Here is a 20,440-nt window from a genome sequence, read left to right as displayed (position 1 = left end):
AATATTGGCACAAAACATATACTCACAGGAAGGAGGTAATTATCACATATTAGAGTGATGACTATGTATCACCAAGAGCCAAGATAAGAGTCCTTAAAGGAGAAGGAAGACAAAAGGCAACAAGACAGCAATCTCTTTATATCCTCTATTTCTGTCTCTCTGTCTCTCTCTCTTTGTGTGTGTACATATGTGTGTGTGTGTATGTGTGTGTGTGTGTGTGTGTGTGTGTGTGTGCGCGTGCGTGCTTTACTATAGGTGATGCTAAAAATATGAAGGGCTTATTTTTGTAAATTTCTATCCATAGAAGAGGAAATATTTCACTTGCCTCGTGATATTACATTCTTTTCTTTTTTTTTTTTTTTGCTTTAAAATTTAAAAGATCAATATGCAATCTTTAGTTACAAACTTCTCTAAGATTTACACATGACTGCTTGTCTTTCCTCAAAGGAAAAGTGATTATAGCTCAACATTCAACATTTTCCTTTCATAGTAAATTATCCAACTCTGTTGGAGACTCAGACTGTATTTGAAGGTCATGGTTCCTTTAAAATCAATATGAGATTTCTCAGGTGTGTTATTATGGACTGCCTTGATCTCTCAGAAAAGAACCCAAGAAAAGGAGGAAGATTCTGAAAATATTCTATTTATGTCTATAATACCCTCTTGTGTAATCATGACTCTTATTTTCTCTTTGGAAAACAGCTAATTTTTAGCTTTTCATCGATATAATAACATCTGACTATAAACAGAAAATATAGCCCTATTTTAAGCTCATGGGAGAAGAAATGGAGTTAGCTTATATCTGTAATAAGCTGTTTGGTCATTTAGGATGGAAAGGGGTCATTTGAGGCCCATTATCAAACATGGCCTCTTAAAAACCCTTGGGGGCCACAATATAAAATAGGTCCTAAGAAAACAAACTTATTCACGTCCCTTAGTGATTTTGAAGGAAACAAGACAGCAGAAGGGTAAAAGCTTTGCAAGAAGTAAGCTTCCTTTTCCACTTGATTGATGTGTCAAAGTATCCGAGAATCTGTGTAGTGGATACCAGTTCTCATCAGGCTGTGATGATGGTAACTATGGAGTTCAAGTTCCAGGGGCAAATGTCATTTCACACCTAAGACCTCGTCTCTTTCTCTCAAAACAGTAAATATAATTTATAGTACTTTAAAGGATCTATTTATATTTTTCTTTCTGTCTCCAATATGGAAAAATACTACCTTAATACCAAAGATGTCACCTCTAATCATGGGACCAGCATAGGACTAGTGCAACTATGCCACAATCAATACTCATGGCCTGGGAAAATGAATGAAAACTGAATGGAGAAGAAGGCCATTGTGCACCTAAGGGCATTTATGTTCCCTTTTTCCCTACTAGTGGTCATGTTCTCAGGCAAGTCATAAAAATGGATTGAGTTTTGTCCTGCTTTTATTTGCAAGGAGCAGATGGATTCTTACTTGTTTAGTTTACTGAGTTGAGTTGATTGAGACTCAATGAGAAAGCTTTGAAAGTATAGAAGGGCATTGCCATGTACCCAACATGATGTAGGAAGTAAAGTGTGTCCAGGGAAAAATAAGCATATGACTGAACATAAAGTAAGAACAGGCATTGAGTTATTTTTTTTTTCCAGAAAGCCAAAATTTACTTCAGTCATCAAGCAAGACGGCACCTGAAGTCGCTGAGGATCTCTCCATGGACCTGGTGTCAATTCTGTGCATGATCTCTCGTAGTGAGGAATATTGCTCTCCTGACCCTACAGATGAGGGGGCAGAGGAAGGTTTACACAGACATAGAATGAGTTGACACTAAGTCCCACCCTCTGTCATGTGTATCTTGAAGAAGTTAATGAGACTCAGTCCTCCTGGAGCTTGGAGCCTATATTACTACTTGGCAGAGGCTGTGCAAGGTCAGCTCACAGCAACTGTGCTCGGGAGAGGAAGCCTCTGAGGACCAGGAGATCTAAAGCCCTCCAAGCACCTGCATACTCTGTGGCTCTCCCTTTCCTTTCTTCAAAGAGGCTGGTTATATTAAAGGTAGCTCTAAAAAGTTTGTATCTGGGTTTTTGTATGTAGTTGATATTTATCTTGTGAACACTGTTTTATTCTCTATAAAATGAATATGATGCTGAATACACAGTAAAACCCAAAAATGCTTTTAGAGTCCTTATTTCTCCCCTGGGGACAGATAGGAGGTAGATAACAACCTCTATTACCGGAAGCTCTTCCTAAGGAAAGTTATATTCCATTCCAACTTGCTTAATGACACTTGGTAAGTCATTCAAAAGCCCTTTCTTATGCCCACTAAAATGACATTAAGTATCCAATTTATAACACTTATGTTGCCCATAAGAGGCACTTTGTTTACAGACTGTTGCTAGAAGAATAAGGGGCATTAATTTCCCAAGATACAACATTTCTTTTCATTAACACCTTTAGCCTGGAAGAATTTTCAAATATGGAGGAGCCATAATTTCTACACTTAAAGCCATTGCATGCTAGAGTTTATGAGAAAACATGACCCACCTCACTTATGTATGGTTCCTAGCACCAGTAGAAGTAGTTTTGCTTAGGTCTTTAGATACTTCTGCAGTTTTAATGCTGCTTGCATTCCTCAAAGTATTGAATTCAGTATGTCTGAATACTCTGAATCACACGAATCAAAAATGAATATAACTATGACCCTTTTGGGGTTGTACAGTGCTGGTTGAAGAAGGCAGAGTTCATTTACTCTGTAGGAATACATTAATCATCTTCTACTACATAAGGCTAGAGACAGTTTGCTCCACCTTCTTCTTCTGAGAAAATGTTCTTTTAAGTTTTGAGCAGTGGTGAGATTGTTTAGTGAAGCTAATGTCTTGCAATATGTTTTATTAGTTTATTCTTCTTTCCATATTTTTAAATTTATCTTCTCTATGCTAGAGTCGCAAATCAACTCTTTTGGGGAGGATAGTTATAACAGAACACAAGAGAAAAAAAAAGAAAATAAAAGTAAGCAAACAAACAAGTAAACAAATATTCTTGGCATTTTAAAATTCAGTTTAGGCTCTGATCTTCAAAATTTAATCTTTTCAGGTTCAAGGAAGTAAATTAAAGTAAAGTAAATCAAAGATTTATGCAGACTTAACTACTACCTGGGTTGTCTCCCTTCCCAGCCTGTACAAAACTATTAATTAATAGACAATAAGAAATGAATGGCTTTGGAGATGCATGAGCTTAACATTTGGCATATGCAACTAAACATTCCAAGCTCTTTAACTTCCCCTAATCCTACGGTTCTCAACCTTCCTAATGCTGGAACCCATTAATGCGGTTTCATATATTGTGATGGCCCCAACCATGTGTTGCTACTTCATAACTTTAATTTGCTGCTGTTATGAATCATGATGCAAATATTTTTAGAGACAAAGGTTTTCCAAAGTGATTGAGACCACCATGTTGAAAAATGTCATGTGACAGTTCTTAAAGTGTTCAAAACTAGATTGAGGCCATGTAAGACACAGGATCCAACAGTTATTTAGTTACTGGGCTCTATTACCAAGGTTAGAAACAGATAAGACAGATCTAGAGACTGCTTTGAGGATAAAGAGAAGTCATGGGTAGATTTCAAACATCAGAGGAAAGATGAAATGCACAAAAAGGTTCTCTTTTTTTCCCCTGTGGAACACTGAAATTAAGATGTAAGAAACAAAGCAATGTATGGAAAGGAATCTAAAGTTGTGTTTCTTGAACTGACGATCCTGTTTATAGATTCATCACTGTTGCTTGGTCATAATAGGAAAGAACCCATGAATGCCTGTTTACAAGCCAGATACGATTCTCTCAGATCAATCCGAGAATAGTTGGCAATGAGTACAGCTGGCTATATGCGACCACTGGAAGAACTTAATAGACTTTTTGTTCTTAAACTTTTAAGATCAACTTTATTGTCACTAAAATAATACAAGGGAATATACCTTCATATGAACATGAATGAAAATAAAAACTGTGGAATTAGCATGGTGGAGGCTGGGGAGAAAGCTATGTAATGTGCATGATGCAATCATGAAGACCTGACTTCAGATCCTCAAGATTTAGGTGAAAAAAAAAAATCATAGCTGGCTATAGTCACACAGAGGTCTCTCACACAAGCACTTGGGTGGTAGAGACACACAAATCTTCACAACTGACAATAGTAATTGAAGCCGATTAGTAAGTGCTTAGGTTGACAGTATGACTCTCTCAAAAGATCAGGAGGAAAGTCATGGAGAAAGGTACATGGCATTTACCTCTGGATCCTATGAGTATGCAACACATGAGCATGGGCACCCCCTAACACAAAGAGTTGGCATAGCAGGTAATGTGACTTAATGCCAAACTGAATTCTGATTCTGAGTATTTATTGTCTGGGAATCCAAATTCTAGAAACATATGCATCCTTTATGTACACACATAAATTTTACTCAATATTTCTACATTTTCAAAGGAATTTAGAGGATTTCTGAGACCTGTGAGGATTTCCCATGTGTTATTCATCTCATTTCAGTTTAGAGAATCCAAAGATAACTGCTAACTCATTCGTCAAAACTACACAGGCAAAGTCATCCACACAATGGCTGTAACATGATACACCAAGTCAAAAGTTACATGTCTTAATATTTATGTGATGATCTAAATATATTTACTTCTTAACATTTGCCATTAAAAAAAATGAAAATTTCAGAGCAATCTGACATATCTCCAGTTTACACTGAAGTAGGAAGTAGGTAGGTAGTTGATTCAAAGGACAACATAAAGACTCTCAACAAAACTGTTAGAGGTTAGTCATGTGACTACAATATCAAAGAGATGCATTAACATGCAATTCTAGAGTATTTGATTGTAGAGACTAACTCAGAGTTTATTAAGTCTCTACTGAAAAATCAGGAAGAAGTAAAAACGTGTTCCCATTGCTTCTCGTCAAAACACCTTCAAAAAGTCTTCTTGAAACATTAAAGAGTATGTGTTTTTCACCTACATAAATTGTGGTGTGGACTTTTAAAATCATGTTATATAAATTAAGTGCCACCATGCAATGTCTATATAACAAGATCAACTCAGAAAGGAAGCAGAAAATAACAGAGAAAACATTAGTTCAGTCACCAAACCTTTCTGCATATGTGTCCTTAGAGCACTTTGATTTCTTAAATATAATTCCTTTATCTTCATGGTCTTGTAATTAAAGTCTACAGGTAGTGTTTGGGTTACAACACGAATGAGCTCTTAATGGATGATATAGTCTATAGATTTTTTTCTTCAACACATTTTTACTAAAAGCCCATTAAAACCACCAAAGAACATACATGGGACTGACCTAGGCCTTCAGCATATACATAATTGTTGTGCAGTTCATGTGGGACTACTAACAGCAGGAGCTGAAGCTGTATCTGACTTTTGCCTGCCTTTTGGACCCCTTTTCCCTAACTAGTATGGTTTAGCTAATAGGAGATGAACCTAATCCTGTAGCAATCCTTGATAAGCCAAGGCAGATTGATATCAACAGGAGCTTTCCTTTCTCTGAGGAGAAAGTGAAGTTTGGTAGGGAGCAGAGGTGAGAGGGAAGAACTGGAAGGCGAGAGGGGAAGCTACGATTGGGATATAAGTAAATATATTAATCAATAATTTTAAAAAATCCCTTTAAAAGAAAGAGACTTTACTTAAACCATTAGTTTTGAGATGGAAAATTTTAAGAAATCTGAATACACACTAAGGACATTAAAGTCCACATGGGCTCATATCTATGATCTGGGAACTCAGGAGGCTGAAGCAGACTTCCTCCAACCTGCACTACAATGAAAATACTAAGCCAAGCAGAGTCATAAAATTAAATGATTAAAAAACAATAAGCAAAAGTAGGAATTTAACAGTGTCTGCTCTTCTGATTTTGGTATATTTGCATAGTTGATATTGGTTGAGGATATTGGGAAACAAGTCAAACTGAATTTTTTATTGTGTGGCTAGTCTTATTATAATTTGTTATACTATGCTTATTTAATATATCTGAGAGGCCTGCTCTGTTCTGAAAGGAAACAGAGGTAGATATTGGGGAGAGGTGAGGTTGGATGGAGAGACTGGGAGGAGAGGGGGAAAGGGATAAGTCAATCAGGATGTAAAGTAAGCGAGAATAATACAAAAAAGAAAACACAAGCAACAAAGACAATGAGTTGCTATGGGAAAAAAAGGCTCTATTCATTTATTTATCTTTTGTCATATCCAAAGGAAAACAAATCTCTAGCAGCCAAATTGTCCCTTCACAAGATGATGGATTCCTAAATGCTGAGTTCCTTCCATTCCGTGAAGAGGTAACTGTGATGAATCAGTGTCCACAAAGTGGTACGTGGCAGAGCAGTAATGTTAGTTAGACAAATGTTCTGCGTGAGCCGCAAGACACAAGAGACAGATATTTCTTTATGGCTGGCATAAGCAAACACATTCAGATTCCTGGAGACATGTACTAAATAGAAAGGATACATCTGAGAGCAGAAGCCTTGAACACGTACAATTTCTCTTTGAAAACAGGGTGAAATATAAAAAATAAAGAGTCAGGCTAGTTCAGTGCCAGTTCTCTGTCACAGGGCTTTACTTTCTTTGACAATGAGTATTCCACTTAGAATTTAGCATGGCCTCATGCCTGTTTGTGAATATTTTAGCACCTCAGTGAAGCATCATTGAATTTGCACCCCTGAAATGCTCCCATCTTCACCTTTGCATTTAATGAAATTTCTGGTTAACTTTTCCTGTTTTATATAAGATCTTCTCTTCCTCAGAACTCACATAAACAATACGATAATCAGGAATTCCTCACAGGCAATTGCATTCAGCCAGATTGGTGAGGAAGTGTTAGCCATGCTGAATTGGTACCATGTGCTAACGTCACTTCAAATTTTACACTTGAATTGTGTAATTTAATCTCCACAGCAGCTTCAGAAGCATTTTGTTTCTCCCCCTTTCTTCACTTCAAGCATGAAGAATGGCTTTGAAAAGTTAGGCAATATTGTCCAAGATTTTGTAGGGAAATCCATTGATAGGCCTTAATGGCAGACCCTGCCTGCACTGATTCTAAAACTAATAACTATATGGGTACAGATACTTTCCCGATTAGAGATTACCTTTATTTGTTCCTGAGATGTCACTTCATTTTTCTTCTCTTCTTAGCATCTCCATAGCATAATAAGACATGGACCATCTCTCCATGTTAGCATTAATGTACCAAGTTTCAAGGAGGACTATACCCAATTGGTGGACTTAGAGTCAGGAGCCATACATACAACTATTAAGCACAATCTATATGCTCTTTCTGTCTCTGAAGGACATGTGTTTTTGTCAAAATGTATGGTAGGTTCTATTTCCCAGTATGTGGCTCTAACACTGTCTCCATAGAATGATGTAGCCGTACTGTGAAATAGCATAAATTATATTAGTATCTATCATTTGGGGACTCTGCCTTCTGTAAAAGGCTGGATTATCTTATTCATATTCCCTCCAGGATATCATCCAGAAGGAGCCATGTACAAGATCACTTGCTACCAATGTTTGGTTATTGTAGAAGAAGAAAAAAAAAAACCCCATCAAATGACAGTAGGAGAAAAACAGATAGGTTTTGGAGTTGGAAATATCAGAATTGGGTATACAGGAGCTATGAAATATTTAAAAAATGTGGAGAAATTAAGAAGTATACCTTGTCTTACAGACTTACCAAATGAATGTTGGTAGCTTATGGGACAATTAGATGATTTCTCAGAATATTTGCTATAAGAATTTCTATAACTCGGAATCCACCAAAATTCTACAGAAGCAAATATTATTCTCATTTCTCCAAAAAAGTATTTTTCCTTTCAGAATCCTCTTACTTATATAGAATCTACAATCTTTTGTTACAGCATTACAAAAGCAATCCACTCTCTTCAAATGCTATGGACTTCATTGCTCATTACCAAAGTTTGTGACAAGACAGGTTCCCTCTTTGTTTGCCCAGTGCAAATATAGGAACATATCTTCTTATGGCTTAAGAGGCCACAAAGTATATCAGAAAAAAATAGTATTCTAAGCATTTTCACCTTCATAATTTTTAGAAGACTCAATTTTTTCATCAGCGTCAAACACAGGAAGGAATGAAGGACACTGTTTTTGTATTTCTAAAACACCTACCATTTTGATGCTCTCAATTTACAATGTCAAATTTCATGCTTTCTTCATGTGCTTCTTTCTGACACATTCATTCTCTTTACTCTATCAAAAATGTAGTCATCAAGCATTTTTTCATATCTTCCCCATGCTAATGGCTACCAATGCTTCCTTCTCCTGTCCATGCCCTTGATTAACTTAATTACCATAGCTTTAACAATTTTCTACTCATCTATTGCCAACATTACCTCCCCGCTCTAAACTGTCAATCAGAATTACTTTCCTCACTGCTGTCCCAAGATGGAGGGGTGTCTAAATGCCAAGATATGTTAAAGAGTGTTTTCAAAATACTACCAAAGCAACATAAGAGAGTCCAGCTAGGCTTAAAAAAGGAAAGGGAAGAAAAAATACTTATGATATCCTCCATTTCTTGTCTATTAATATCCAGAGGCTTGAAGAATAAGAGCATTAGTAATTGTATGTGCTACCACTCAATAGACCACGTCTTACTGTGATACTTTAAAGAAAGGTGTGTTGATTAACCTTGCTTGTAATTTAACAGGTAGATTGTGGAATTAACTAAGAGATATATTTCTGGGTGTGTCTGTGAGGGTAATTTCTAAAAAAATCACTAGTGAGGAAGATCCACCATTAATATTTGGCAACTTTCAAAGAGTTGTCTAGATAGAAAGAGTTTAAAGGAAATATCAGTGCTTTCTGCTTTTGTTTCTTTCTGCAAGAACATCACTATCCTGCTGCTGGTGGTGGTGATTGGGCTATTGCTGCTGCTGCCAGCACTGATGGATTTTAGATTCCAGTGTGTTTGAATTTCTATATGAGCTGAAGACCAGCATCTTGTCAGAACTTTTTCAGGCTTTCCACCTTTTTACACTGGGAATTCTGAGGAACCATGCTGTAATGGCTGAGCAGCTATTAGGTCTGAGTCTCTGCAGTGTGCAGAAAGTCACTGTTAAAATACCTATTGAGTTAGCCATTCTTGTAAACACAATTTTCTAAATGTTATATAATTGGATCTTTCCCTAGTGAAATCATCAAAAAAAAAAAAAAATGAAGAAATGACAACAGGATAGCTTTGGATCACCAGTAATTTAGGAACTATGACCATGGAAAGACTATGACAGAAAGAAGCAAAATACATTTTCCATTTTTTGATAGTAGTTTGGCCATACATGATTTTTTTTTTATAAATTTCAATTCTCTATGCTTAGGACTAAGATGTGGGTATCCATAGAACATCTTGGACTAGAACATGCAGAAAGACAAGTCTTAGCCTTAGAAACAAGTCTAAGTTCCAGCTGACAATCCATTTCATTCCAGCCATTCTTATGGAACATCAGATGTCAGAAAGAGTCTGCAAACTGTCATCCATCATCTGCATACTGTCGTACACTTCAGTATTCCCTGTCTTACAGACAAATTATCCAGATGTCAAACTAATTTTTTCAGTTTCCACTTGAAAGCTCTGTGTCATCTAGGTCTAGTCAACATTGAATCAATTTTCTTCCTTTTCTCTCCAACAATAGAAAGACTATATTTCTGAGAACATTGTGCTGTTATATATTGAGGTCTGAAAAGAGCATGTGGTTCCTGTGACATTCTAGTTAAACCATAATGCTTCCAATATATGTGTTCTATTGATTTTACAACAGTGTTTTTATTTCTTTCTCTCTATCATATATCTTCTCTTTCACAGAAACCTGTTTGAGAGAAAGTAGGTTCTTAAGTATTCTCTGATTTTTCATGATATCTTAAGTACTATGTACCATATATATCTTACCTAATTAATAGTTACTTAATGAAGTTATTAATTGACAACATTCAGGTGATTAAAATTTAAGAAATATATTACAAAAATAAACTAAGATAAACAAAATAAACTAGTATCTAAGGTGTTAACATATTGTGTGTGTGTATGTGTGTGTAGATAAGTATGTGGTATGTGTGTGTATATTTTTGTGTGTGTTTGTGTGTATAAAGGCCAGAGAACAACCTTGGGCTTCATTCCTTCTTAGAACCTGTCCACATTACATTTTGAGACAGAGTCTCACACAGGTCTGGACTCATCAATTAGGTTGGGATGGCTTGTCAATGAACCTCAAGGATTGGACTGTCTTTGCCTCTCCAGTGTTGGAGTTTCCTTGCTTGTCACCATAACTTTTCATTTTCTTTAGTATGAATTCTGGGAATTGAATTCTAGTCCTTATGCATGTATGGTAAGAAATTTACAGACTTAGCTTTCCCCCTGCCCTTGCCCTCAGTATGCTTCATCATATTGAACACCCTATAGGGTGTTGGGATACCTTAAAGTCACTGTAACAAATAGTGAAGTCTACTGGAGAGCAGAATTAGGCTATTTAGTCTTCCATAGTTATTCAATACTCAAACATCAAATACAAGATTAATAGCAAATGAAGGTTTGATCAAATATAAGGTAGTATTCCCTCTTCTTTTGACAGTTATAGTCTTACCTCATACATTATCCCTAGATTCACATTATTTTCCCCAAAGATGAATGTATTTCATTTCCCATTTTGTTGTTGTTGTTGTTGCTATTCATTACATCCTGAGAGTCACAGTAATCCTCTTTGCCAAATCTCTATCATGGTTATCTTTATCAGTGACTCTTCTTTACCCATTTTCTCCTTCACAAATTGGCTGTTGTCTAATCCATTTTCCAGATGTTGATTCAAACATTGTTATCTCAAGGAAGTCTTTGGGGAACATTCATGCCTTCAACACAATTGAAATTCCTCTTTTGTATGTCCCTATTACCCTCAGCTCTCACTTTCTACTTTATGTGACAAATTCACTGGAGTAATGTCAATGACTTTCTACTCCTATGCTATATTCTAAGCCTCATGAAAGCAGAAACCCTGATAGCCTGATTCATCCCAAGGACACCAATGCATAGGATAGTCCTTAACAGAAAGGAGATTACTTAATAAATATCTGAAACTGACTAAATGAACTAATGTCTGTTTCCCTTTTATTTGCCACAAATATACTTTTCATTAAAAATAAATTTACAGGAGACTTGTATGAGAAGCAGAAAATATTTTAAGCATATTATAAATAGCAAATGACTCCTTACTTAAACAATATGAAAATAATTAAGAATACTCATTATTGTAAACATAAGCATTCTGTTAACAGTTACCATTGGTTATGGTATGAAATTTTCTTAGGGGCTTTTGTTTATGTAAAAATGACTTTATTCTTTTGGATAGAATATGAATCAATATTTATCAACAGAAGTGTTTGACAATGAGATCTTAAGAATCAGTAGAAATGACAATTACAATGAGAACAGGCTGAAAAAAGTACACTCTTATCTCCACTTCTCTTGATATGCAAGAGTTATGCTCCTGTTCTTTATTCTGAACAATCTAGTAAAACTCAATTTACTTTTCCAATTTGTCTCCAGCCAGGCTTCTTCTGTCAGCCATGCAAATATCTCAGTGCTGTCCATGTAAAGTCACAGGAAGAAGACAACGGGAATGAAATTACCTGTGCATTTGCGATCTGTGTCTTCTTTTTTGGATCCACTAATTGTCAACTTGCAGTTGAAGTTTTCTTCCCAATATTCAGCAAACCATACGTTTCTCCTGTTGTTTTCAAGTGTCCGGGAAGTGAAGTAAGCATCAAATCCTAAACAGAGTTAAATGAGAAGGTCAGAAATCATGGAGATCACTGCTGCCACATGGAGAAAGAAAAAAAGTAACTTGGGATAGGTTGTAGGGTAGAAGATTTATTATGCACACACAAAAATACACACAGACACACACATGCACAAATGCATGCACACACATGCATGCACACACACATACATATGCATACAAATATACACATGTATTTATGTATATAAACTTATATATATATACATATATATATAATTGCATGTATATATGAATACATATATGCTCATATATTTGGTTAAACTATAGGAAGATCTCTAATTAAATAAGCAAGGGAGATCTATAAGCATTACTTTCACTGAATACACAAGGAATGATATAAGCAAAAAAATAGTTTTACATTTCTAGTAAGCTAAGACATGGACCAATGTCTTTAGTTGTGATGATTAATACTATCAATCTAAGGGTGCTGACTCATGTAGGTGATAAATCTCTGAGTATCCCAAAGGGAATTGTCTTATTAGATTAGATGAGGTAGAAGGACTCATCTTAAGTGTGGGCAGGACCATTCCTTAGTCCCGTGTTCCTGGCAGAATAAAAAGAATAAAGAAAGTTGAGCAGTAGCATTCATTGTCCTCTGCCTCTGTGGATGTATTGTGACCAGATGCCTCCCTAAAAACCTCCTTGAATACATAATGGGCTGTATTCAACTATGGGCTCCCATGAGCCTTTTCCTCTTTAACTTGCTTTGGTCAAGTATGTTGTTGTAGCATCAAGAGAAATTATCAATATACTAATTTTCTCATCTTCCAATAGTAACAGGTGTTTCCATTCTTTTTGGTATTAAAGAAAGCATAAGCTTAGAAAAAAATTGTAACATGGCAAAAGTCTTTGTACTTGGCTATTTCAGCTACTGGTTAGTGAATAACATTTCCAGGCCTTTTCTTTTCCTTTTTTTTTTTTTTTTTTTCCTATTGTGGAATTGGTTTACTGGTCAAAATGGAAATAAATTAATTTTAAAGAGGCAATAGGTAAATAAACATGTCACTTTGATGTTACTCTTAGAGCATCTACATTAGTAAAGACATTAGAGCCCAAGTACCACACAATTGTCTGGCTGCTGTTACTGGATTGGGTACTTCAATTATTGCAATGGAGTATGAGGTCTCATGAGAATGTGCAAGCAAGCAAGCAAGCAAGCAAACAAACATACACCAGGAAAGCTCAGGCTCGGAATCAGAATATCAGAATATCAATGGAGGTTTGTATGCTAGTTCCATTAATGTCACTACATCTCAGAAACTCAGGAAAACCCACACTTAGCACTGCTGATCTTCCTTTTGTCTATTTGTAGAAATGAAGATGTCACCATCCCCTTTTGTCAGTTTGCACAGTGACATCAGTGGTAGTGGAAAGAATCCAGAAACAGAAAGTTTAAGATCAAGAATCATAGGCATAGATGGACCTACTACCACATTCTTAAAATATTCAGCTCTTCCACATGCCCTAAAAGATGTGTCAGTGGTTACAATGACAAAAACAGAAAGCATTTTACATATATTTTCTCAAGTGTCACATTAACTCTTGGAAGCAGCTACAATTCAGAACCATACTTCAAAGTCAGAAATGAAGATCCAGAAGAATTTAATAGCAGGATGCCTAGTTTTGAACATCGATGACTGTTACATATGCTGTAAAGTGGGCTTATATTTTGGTGTCATAATCATTTGGTCACCTGACCATGAAAATGGAGACCAGAGTAATTGCAGAAGGGGAAAGCTGGGTTTTTATTTTCTTTCTTATGTTCAGGAGATTTTTCATACCCACCAAAGATCTAGAAAAGTCCAATGGAGCTTGCTATTATTCACAAAGCATGTCAATTTCTCTCTCTTCCTAGAAGATGCCCCATTATGAAATAATTTATACTATAGAGGAAACTGGTAGTTCAAAAATGAGAAGAGAAACAATTATGTGGTCTGGTGATAGAATGAGGAACTAAAGCAACCTGCTACATGCTTCTGTGGTCTGATAGTGCTGGGGTAACCCAGGTTCAGAAAACATGTCTTCTCACACAACCCAAGAGAAAAATCTCCTGACTTTACAGCTCAAGGACATAGGCTCTCTGCAATGCTTCCTACATTTCAGATGCCATCCCCTTTCCACATTTCCCCTCCCTAGAAAACACCTATCCTATACCTCCTTCTCCTTTTTGCTTTTATACAATTTTTTTTTAATGTTAACCAATGGCTTTATAAATTTGGTAATGCTCAATATCAATCAGAAGTGTAACCTAATACCCAACCTAGATATATCAACTATCTTTGACTGGCGGAGACATGTGAACATCTGCCTCCATGTCTGGCCCCCCTCTCTCTTTCTCTCTCATCACCTAGCTCCTCCTCTCCCTCTCCTCCTCCTCTCCTTACTCCTCCTCTCCTTACTCCTCCTCTCCTTACTCCTCCCAACTTAGCTTCTCCTACATATCACCCTTTCTGTTAAAATAAAACTTTTCTCTCAAAATACAGTTAGAGCGTAACTATACCAATTTATGTCAGTAAGGTGCAAGATAGACCTAATATCCAGTCCATCATTTTGTTGACTAAGCAGAACCTCTGTCATCTCTCCTAACTAAAAGACTTAGTTCTGAACCTGGCTTTTTTTAAATTTTTCTTGGCTTTAGAATGAATGTCAGCTGAAAACCATCCTCTCAAATCTTTTCTCTCAAAGTAAATAGCAAGGATTGGCTATGAGACTATAAGTTTTCAACCCCATCAGAAATCCAGAATGACTGAGTTAACTGAAATTATGGGAAGCACAAAGCATAGCTTCTAAAACATAGCCAATTTATAGAGACGGCTGAACACCTGGACAGTCCCTATACTACAGAATGTTGGAGCATCTGATCTTCAGCCTTCTGACCCAGTATTATCTGACAGATCTAGTGATGCAGAATTATTAAGGGCTGATTACTCTGTCTTGGCAGATATAATCAGTCGACTATTCTGCAAGTGTGTCCTTTTCTGGACAGTGATTTGTCTGTAGATGGAAAGAGGCAATTCTTGCCTAGTGGCTAACTCACCACAATTGGAATAACTCTAAAGATGCTCAATTTCTTCTTAGAATCCAAGACAGGAAGCTGTCAGGAGCAGACAGGTTTCTAATCAAAATGAACATTAATACAGAAATGTTTGTAACGTCAATTCTGTAGATTTCTGATGTTTTGAAAACCAACTATTTATGCAATCTGGACTGTTGTCTGTTAACTCCTCTCAGCTACTTCTAAATAAAATATAGAAAATACCCTAACAATAAACTCAAAGCCACTGGAGAGATGGCTCAGTGGTTGCTGCTGATTTCTCAATGACATGGAATGACTGTATAATAATTATTTTTAAAGAGTTTATTATTTTATTTTATGTTTATGGTGCTTTGCCTGCATGTATATTTGTACACTAGTTGCATGAGACCAGAAAGAGATGTCAGATCTTTGGGCACTAGATTATAGACATTGTAAGCTTCCATGTGAGTTTGGCAATGAAACTATAGAAAATCAGAACACCAATCTGGCATCTTAGAAGACAGATATAGAGCATTGTACCATTAAAGGTGCATCTCTATTTTTTTCAACACACTTATGTTGAATCCTGAGCCTTGTCTAAGCTTTATTGCAATGAAAAAGACCAAGTCCAATGTCTTGAATAACATATTTGATTAAACCAGTGAAAACATAAGTAACTTAGGAAGCAGCAGGATATAACTCAGGAAAGTCATCCATATTTATACACTCAGATAACAACACATTACAAGATAGATTATATAACCAGAGTTGAAATAACTACACAAGCAAACAAACACAAAATATTGCATATAAATGCTCATGGTATCTTTCCATTTAATCTGGTCAATATCGGGAGGTTCAGTTCTTCCCCATGACAATTCCCTTCAATGTAATTTGTACCTTACATGACTAAAAATGTTAACATTTTCTTTGATAGCTAGACCAGTTACCTTATAGTTAATATAGAAAAATGCGCAAGAGCCATAATGTTCTGAGAAAAAAAAGAGAAAGTGAGTATGATTCTTTGGGGGGTGCAAGAGGTGAGATAAGCATATCAAATATCACATGATAAGGCAATTCTAAATTCCCTACAAGAAAAGGAGAGATCTGGCACAGAGGAAATGAAACCACCAAAACCTGACCAAAGAATCATAGATAGGCATGGGGGTAGAATGTACTAGAGAATAAATGTAGTATTTCATCTTCTGTAGGGAAACAGAATCCTTACAATCATCTAACCATCATCAACTGGTTGGAGGTTAGTGATGTCATCTCATCCTATCTCAGGAATTAAATATTAACTAACCTAGAAAATATATTGGTTAACCTCAGGTAACTATGAATGAAAGTCAGTGATTTGGGAGCTCTAATAAGCAGAGGACTGTTAGTCACATGATTGTAAGAACTTGTGGGAATAGGGCTCTCTTTCATCTATAACTCAGCTGCTTTGTGGAGTTTATTGTCATGATTTCCTTCTCGTTTCCACTCATGTCTGCATATTCCTGGCTTGACTTTCAGGCCTAGAAGCCATCATCTTTATCCTACTCATCCCTGTCTTTCTCATTTGCATTTCTGTAAAATGTTATTAAAGTAAATTAAGTTAAACAGATACAAATCATTTTTGCTGACCTCATAAAATAAAGCTAGACAGAGATGCACCTAGAAATTTTCTGTGTCTACTAATGAGATTGGTGGCCAGCTGCCATTATTTTAGAGCAAACAAGTAAGAGTTATTGTGATGGAAATTATTCCACAATGAAACAAAAAAATCCCATGGGAAATGTTTATGAATGAGGCAGAGAAAGTGAGATACTCAACATTATTCTAGTCTCTAGTGAGGTGATCACCATTCTCATTTCATTTAGCAAAATAATAATATTTTAATAATACATGTATGATGAAATTACTGTTTGGCTTACTTCAACTAACACAATGGGCTCTGATTCATTGTCATAAATGATAGGATTTTATTTCTTTACTCTTTTTTATGTACTTACTGATTTTTTACATGAGACAAACACACAGAGGGACAGGAGAGAAAGCGAGGGAGGTCTATGTATGGGTGTATCTTTTACAACATTACTGGTAGATTCCATGTTCAGGTTTCTTTAAATAATAAAACTTTGTAGAATGGTTATTCTCTAAGAGGAGGTAATTTTGGTTTCTGTGCAAATATTTCACAGGTATAATCTATTAATAATTCATGAATGTATATGAAGTGAGCATACTAAATATATTCATGCCACTGCCTTCCATTAGCATAGCAGACATGAATAATTAATCCTGAAAATCAGTGTTTATACTGAGGTCTCTAGCTCCTTTGCAGTTTAAGTCTTTAGGAAACTAAATTTAATATAAAAATCAATGAGCCATTCTTGGTAAGAATTTATGTTTCCAATAAACTAGTGTCACAAACTTACTATTTGCAAATGGTAGAGTCAAATATGAAACTTAAATTAATAATAATACACTTAAGGTAATTTACTATGCCCAAAGCATCATTTTAAATGCTTTTCTTGGGTATATTTTGTGTAATCACATTTTTATTTCCTGAATTCATGAACTTTAGTCTACCAACAACTCTTGAAAAATCATAAGATAAAAACGCATGGTATTTTTGTCTAGTATAGTCTATTTACTATTTTCATGGCATAAATATGATTGGTAGTCATAACTATCAGAAACCCGAGAACAATAGTGCATGCCACAAAAATTGTTTATTAATTAGTGGCTTGGATTATTCTTTTTTATATTACAAAGACATTTTATCTCCTACAGGACTCAGAGACGCTTAGAATAATTTATGGCTGTGACTACTGAGCAAAAGAGAGGATTTCTGGAAGAACAGTATGGAGACTTCTACTGGTCCACCTGCAACTCAAGGCTACACTTGATTATGCAAATTGTAGAAGTGGATGTCATGTCTCAACATTTCTGACAACAGCAAGATTGACTTAAGAGGACTAAAGTGAAATCCTTTTCATAGGAAGAAATAAACTAGCAGTCTTAAATATTCAGGAATTTGGGGTTGGAGAGGTAGTTCAGTGGTTAAGAGCACATATTACTTTTATATGCTAAAATCTTAACATATACAATGGGTGGTACACAACTGTCTAAAAACCCCAACTCCAGGGATGCCTCAAGATTCTTTCTTGAACTTGTATGCACAAACCTATACAGAAAACTCTCACAACACTTGCATAATTAATAATAATAACAATAATAATAATAATAATAATAGTAGTAGTGTAGTAGTAGTAGTAGTAGAATCAGGCATCTACCACTCTTTTCTATATCTGGAACTTGAACATCTCATGTTAGCTGCTATTATTTTTCTAATGTCCAGAAAGAAAAAAAATTGACAGTAAGTTTCCAGACTGAAACTTTGCTCAATGAAAGACCTAGACGATATTTATTATCAATGTTAACTACCGGGAGTCTCTCAGGGTATCTCTGAAGTAAGATCTGTCTTCCAAAAAGAGTAGCCTTTGGATATTTAAAAGAATGTTACTTAAGACCCATTATCTTTGTATGCCTCTCTTAGGACAGCCTTTCAACAATCTACAAACCATAGTGTGTCTAGGGTCCTTCTTAATCCCCTGATCTGGATGGAGAACATCTGTCTAGAACAGCAAATTAGAGCATCTAGTTGTGGTTCAAGGCACCAGCCTTTCACTTCCCAGGTGCTATGGATACTTGGGTAGACTTGGCACACAGTTCTCTAGAAGATTACAAAATATAAGCCACTCAAGCATTTTTTATACATAAAGTCTACCAGAAATGCAGAAGACAAAGTCTTCTAATCTGAACATTGTACACATTATCCTTTATACACATGTATGTATTTTCATGATAAAAATATCAAGTAGTGGACATGGATAAAGAATGTTTGTCATAGTTAAATGCATTTTGATGTAGTGTTTTAGTTATTTTTTTAAATGTTATTCATGGTATGAAAATTGGCCAAAATTTTAATCAGTAATACTTTGGTATTTGGAAAAAAAATACATATTTGTTCAAGCCAGATGTCATCTTAATGACCAAGCATTAATTTTTTGTGTGTGTGACAGATTGTGTGAATACTTAAATAATTTTTATGCAAAAATCATTGAACACACTTTTCAAGAATCATATCACATTATCATGCCTGATTTATCTGTGTAAAATTCTCTAGCAAAAATAAACTAACAAGATAACATTTTTAAATGGAAAATTATTGATCATTTGAGCATATAGGATCTGCTCATTCTTCCAAGGGAAAGAAAAAAACAACACATCAAAAGCCAGAGAATTATTCTACATGGTGGATGCTACACATTTTATTTTTAATAACTGTACAAGAACCATGTTGCCTGGTTACCATCTTCATTTTGTACTTTGCTCTAAAAATGTCTCAGCAGCTAGAAGTTTTTGCTAAGCTGAACATCTAAGCTTATATAATCAAACATCTATAATAACCCAAGGGATTTATTCAAAATTATATTTTATTTTCTTTCTGATCACAGATGCTTCCACTTCCTAAGAGTTGAGGAATGAAAACAATAATATTGTTCAAAAAAGGATATGTCATATGAACATATAAAAAGGAATAAGGAACTTGATGTAAAAAGAAAACATAGTAACAGTAGTCACAAATGCATAACCATTTATTGTAACAATTTTTGGTACAGCAATATAGGCTATTATCATTGTTCTTAGTGGCCTATTATAAATAGATTTAAGACTTTATTGCTGAAGACCAAACACTTGTTTTAGAACATAAGGAAATCATCTTTGACCTGACCAAGAAACCCTCTCCCTGATAGATAACATTCTTAATGCTGGAGAAAAAAAAAGGCACTGACAATCTTACCCATTACTGCATCCTGCGTGATACAATATCGACTCACCAGGCAGATGTGTTCACTGGTGCAATACCTGCAAGAGTGTTTATGGGAATAACAAACTGTTCTCTTTTATTTGAGACCTGTTCCCTGGAAGAGAATTCAAACCTGGTATTGTGTGTTCAAAGTTTATGGCTAAGAAAGTGATACACAGCTTTTCTGCAAAAGATTTCACTAGTTGAAACCAATTAAAATTTCCATTGGAGAAGCTAAAGGGATTCCCAGGCTTTTACCAGGTGGAAGAGCACCTAGTAGTTGATTGTTGTTGGAGGATGGAGAGTTAATTTCCTTTGATAGTGTGACTACCGGTAGGTTAATCATACCTAGTAGATGATATACCATCCGTGCCCATATGGGATTAACTAATTAACTAATTAATTGGATTATTTTTTTTAAAGGACATGAAGTTAGAAGGGAGAGTATTCCAGCAAAGTGGGGGCTAGATATCATCAAGATAGATCATATTGAATTTAGCAGTAACAAAGTTTAGGTCAATCAACATTGCTTGATTTTTACACTTGGATTCTAAACTTAAGACCAAACTGCAGCCTTTTGAACTTGGAAGAAGAAATTTTCTTCAGGTGAGAATAGATCAAATAGATACCAAAGAACAAGAAAGATGGATGGTGCAAAGAATCTTATAGTTTGGGGATTTAGCTAATTTCCAAGACCCTGATGTGTTCCCTGTTCTTGGATCTATAA

The 20,440-nt window shown here is 35.5% G+C and overlaps 1 protein-coding gene across 4 annotated transcripts in view; it reads right to left on the bottom strand.

The window, feature by feature from the left end:
- The window catches only part of Grm7 (glutamate metabotropic receptor 7), an 819,622-nt gene that overhangs the window by 290,352 nt on the left and 508,830 nt on the right, over positions 1 to 20,440 (bottom strand). For all 4 annotated transcript variants that reach the window (XR_013112556.1, XR_013112557.1, XM_034512293.2 and 1 more), the window contains exon 5: positions 11,670 to 11,810. Coding sequence is in view for 2 of the 4 variants with exons in the window: in XM_034512293.2 (XP_034368184.1) it covers positions 11,670 to 11,810 (141 nt within the window). In the remaining 2 variants the exon portion in view is untranslated. The remainder of the gene's footprint in view (positions 1 to 11,669; positions 11,811 to 20,440) is intronic.

The sequence above is a fragment of the Arvicanthis niloticus genome, chromosome 9 (genome assembly GCF_011762505.2).
Source record: "Arvicanthis niloticus isolate mArvNil1 chromosome 9, mArvNil1.pat.X, whole genome shotgun sequence".
Taxonomy (NCBI): domain Eukaryota; kingdom Metazoa; phylum Chordata; class Mammalia; order Rodentia; family Muridae; genus Arvicanthis; species Arvicanthis niloticus.
The sequence above is the reverse complement of the archived record's forward strand: the minus strand, read 5'-3'. Positions and strand labels throughout refer to the sequence as shown.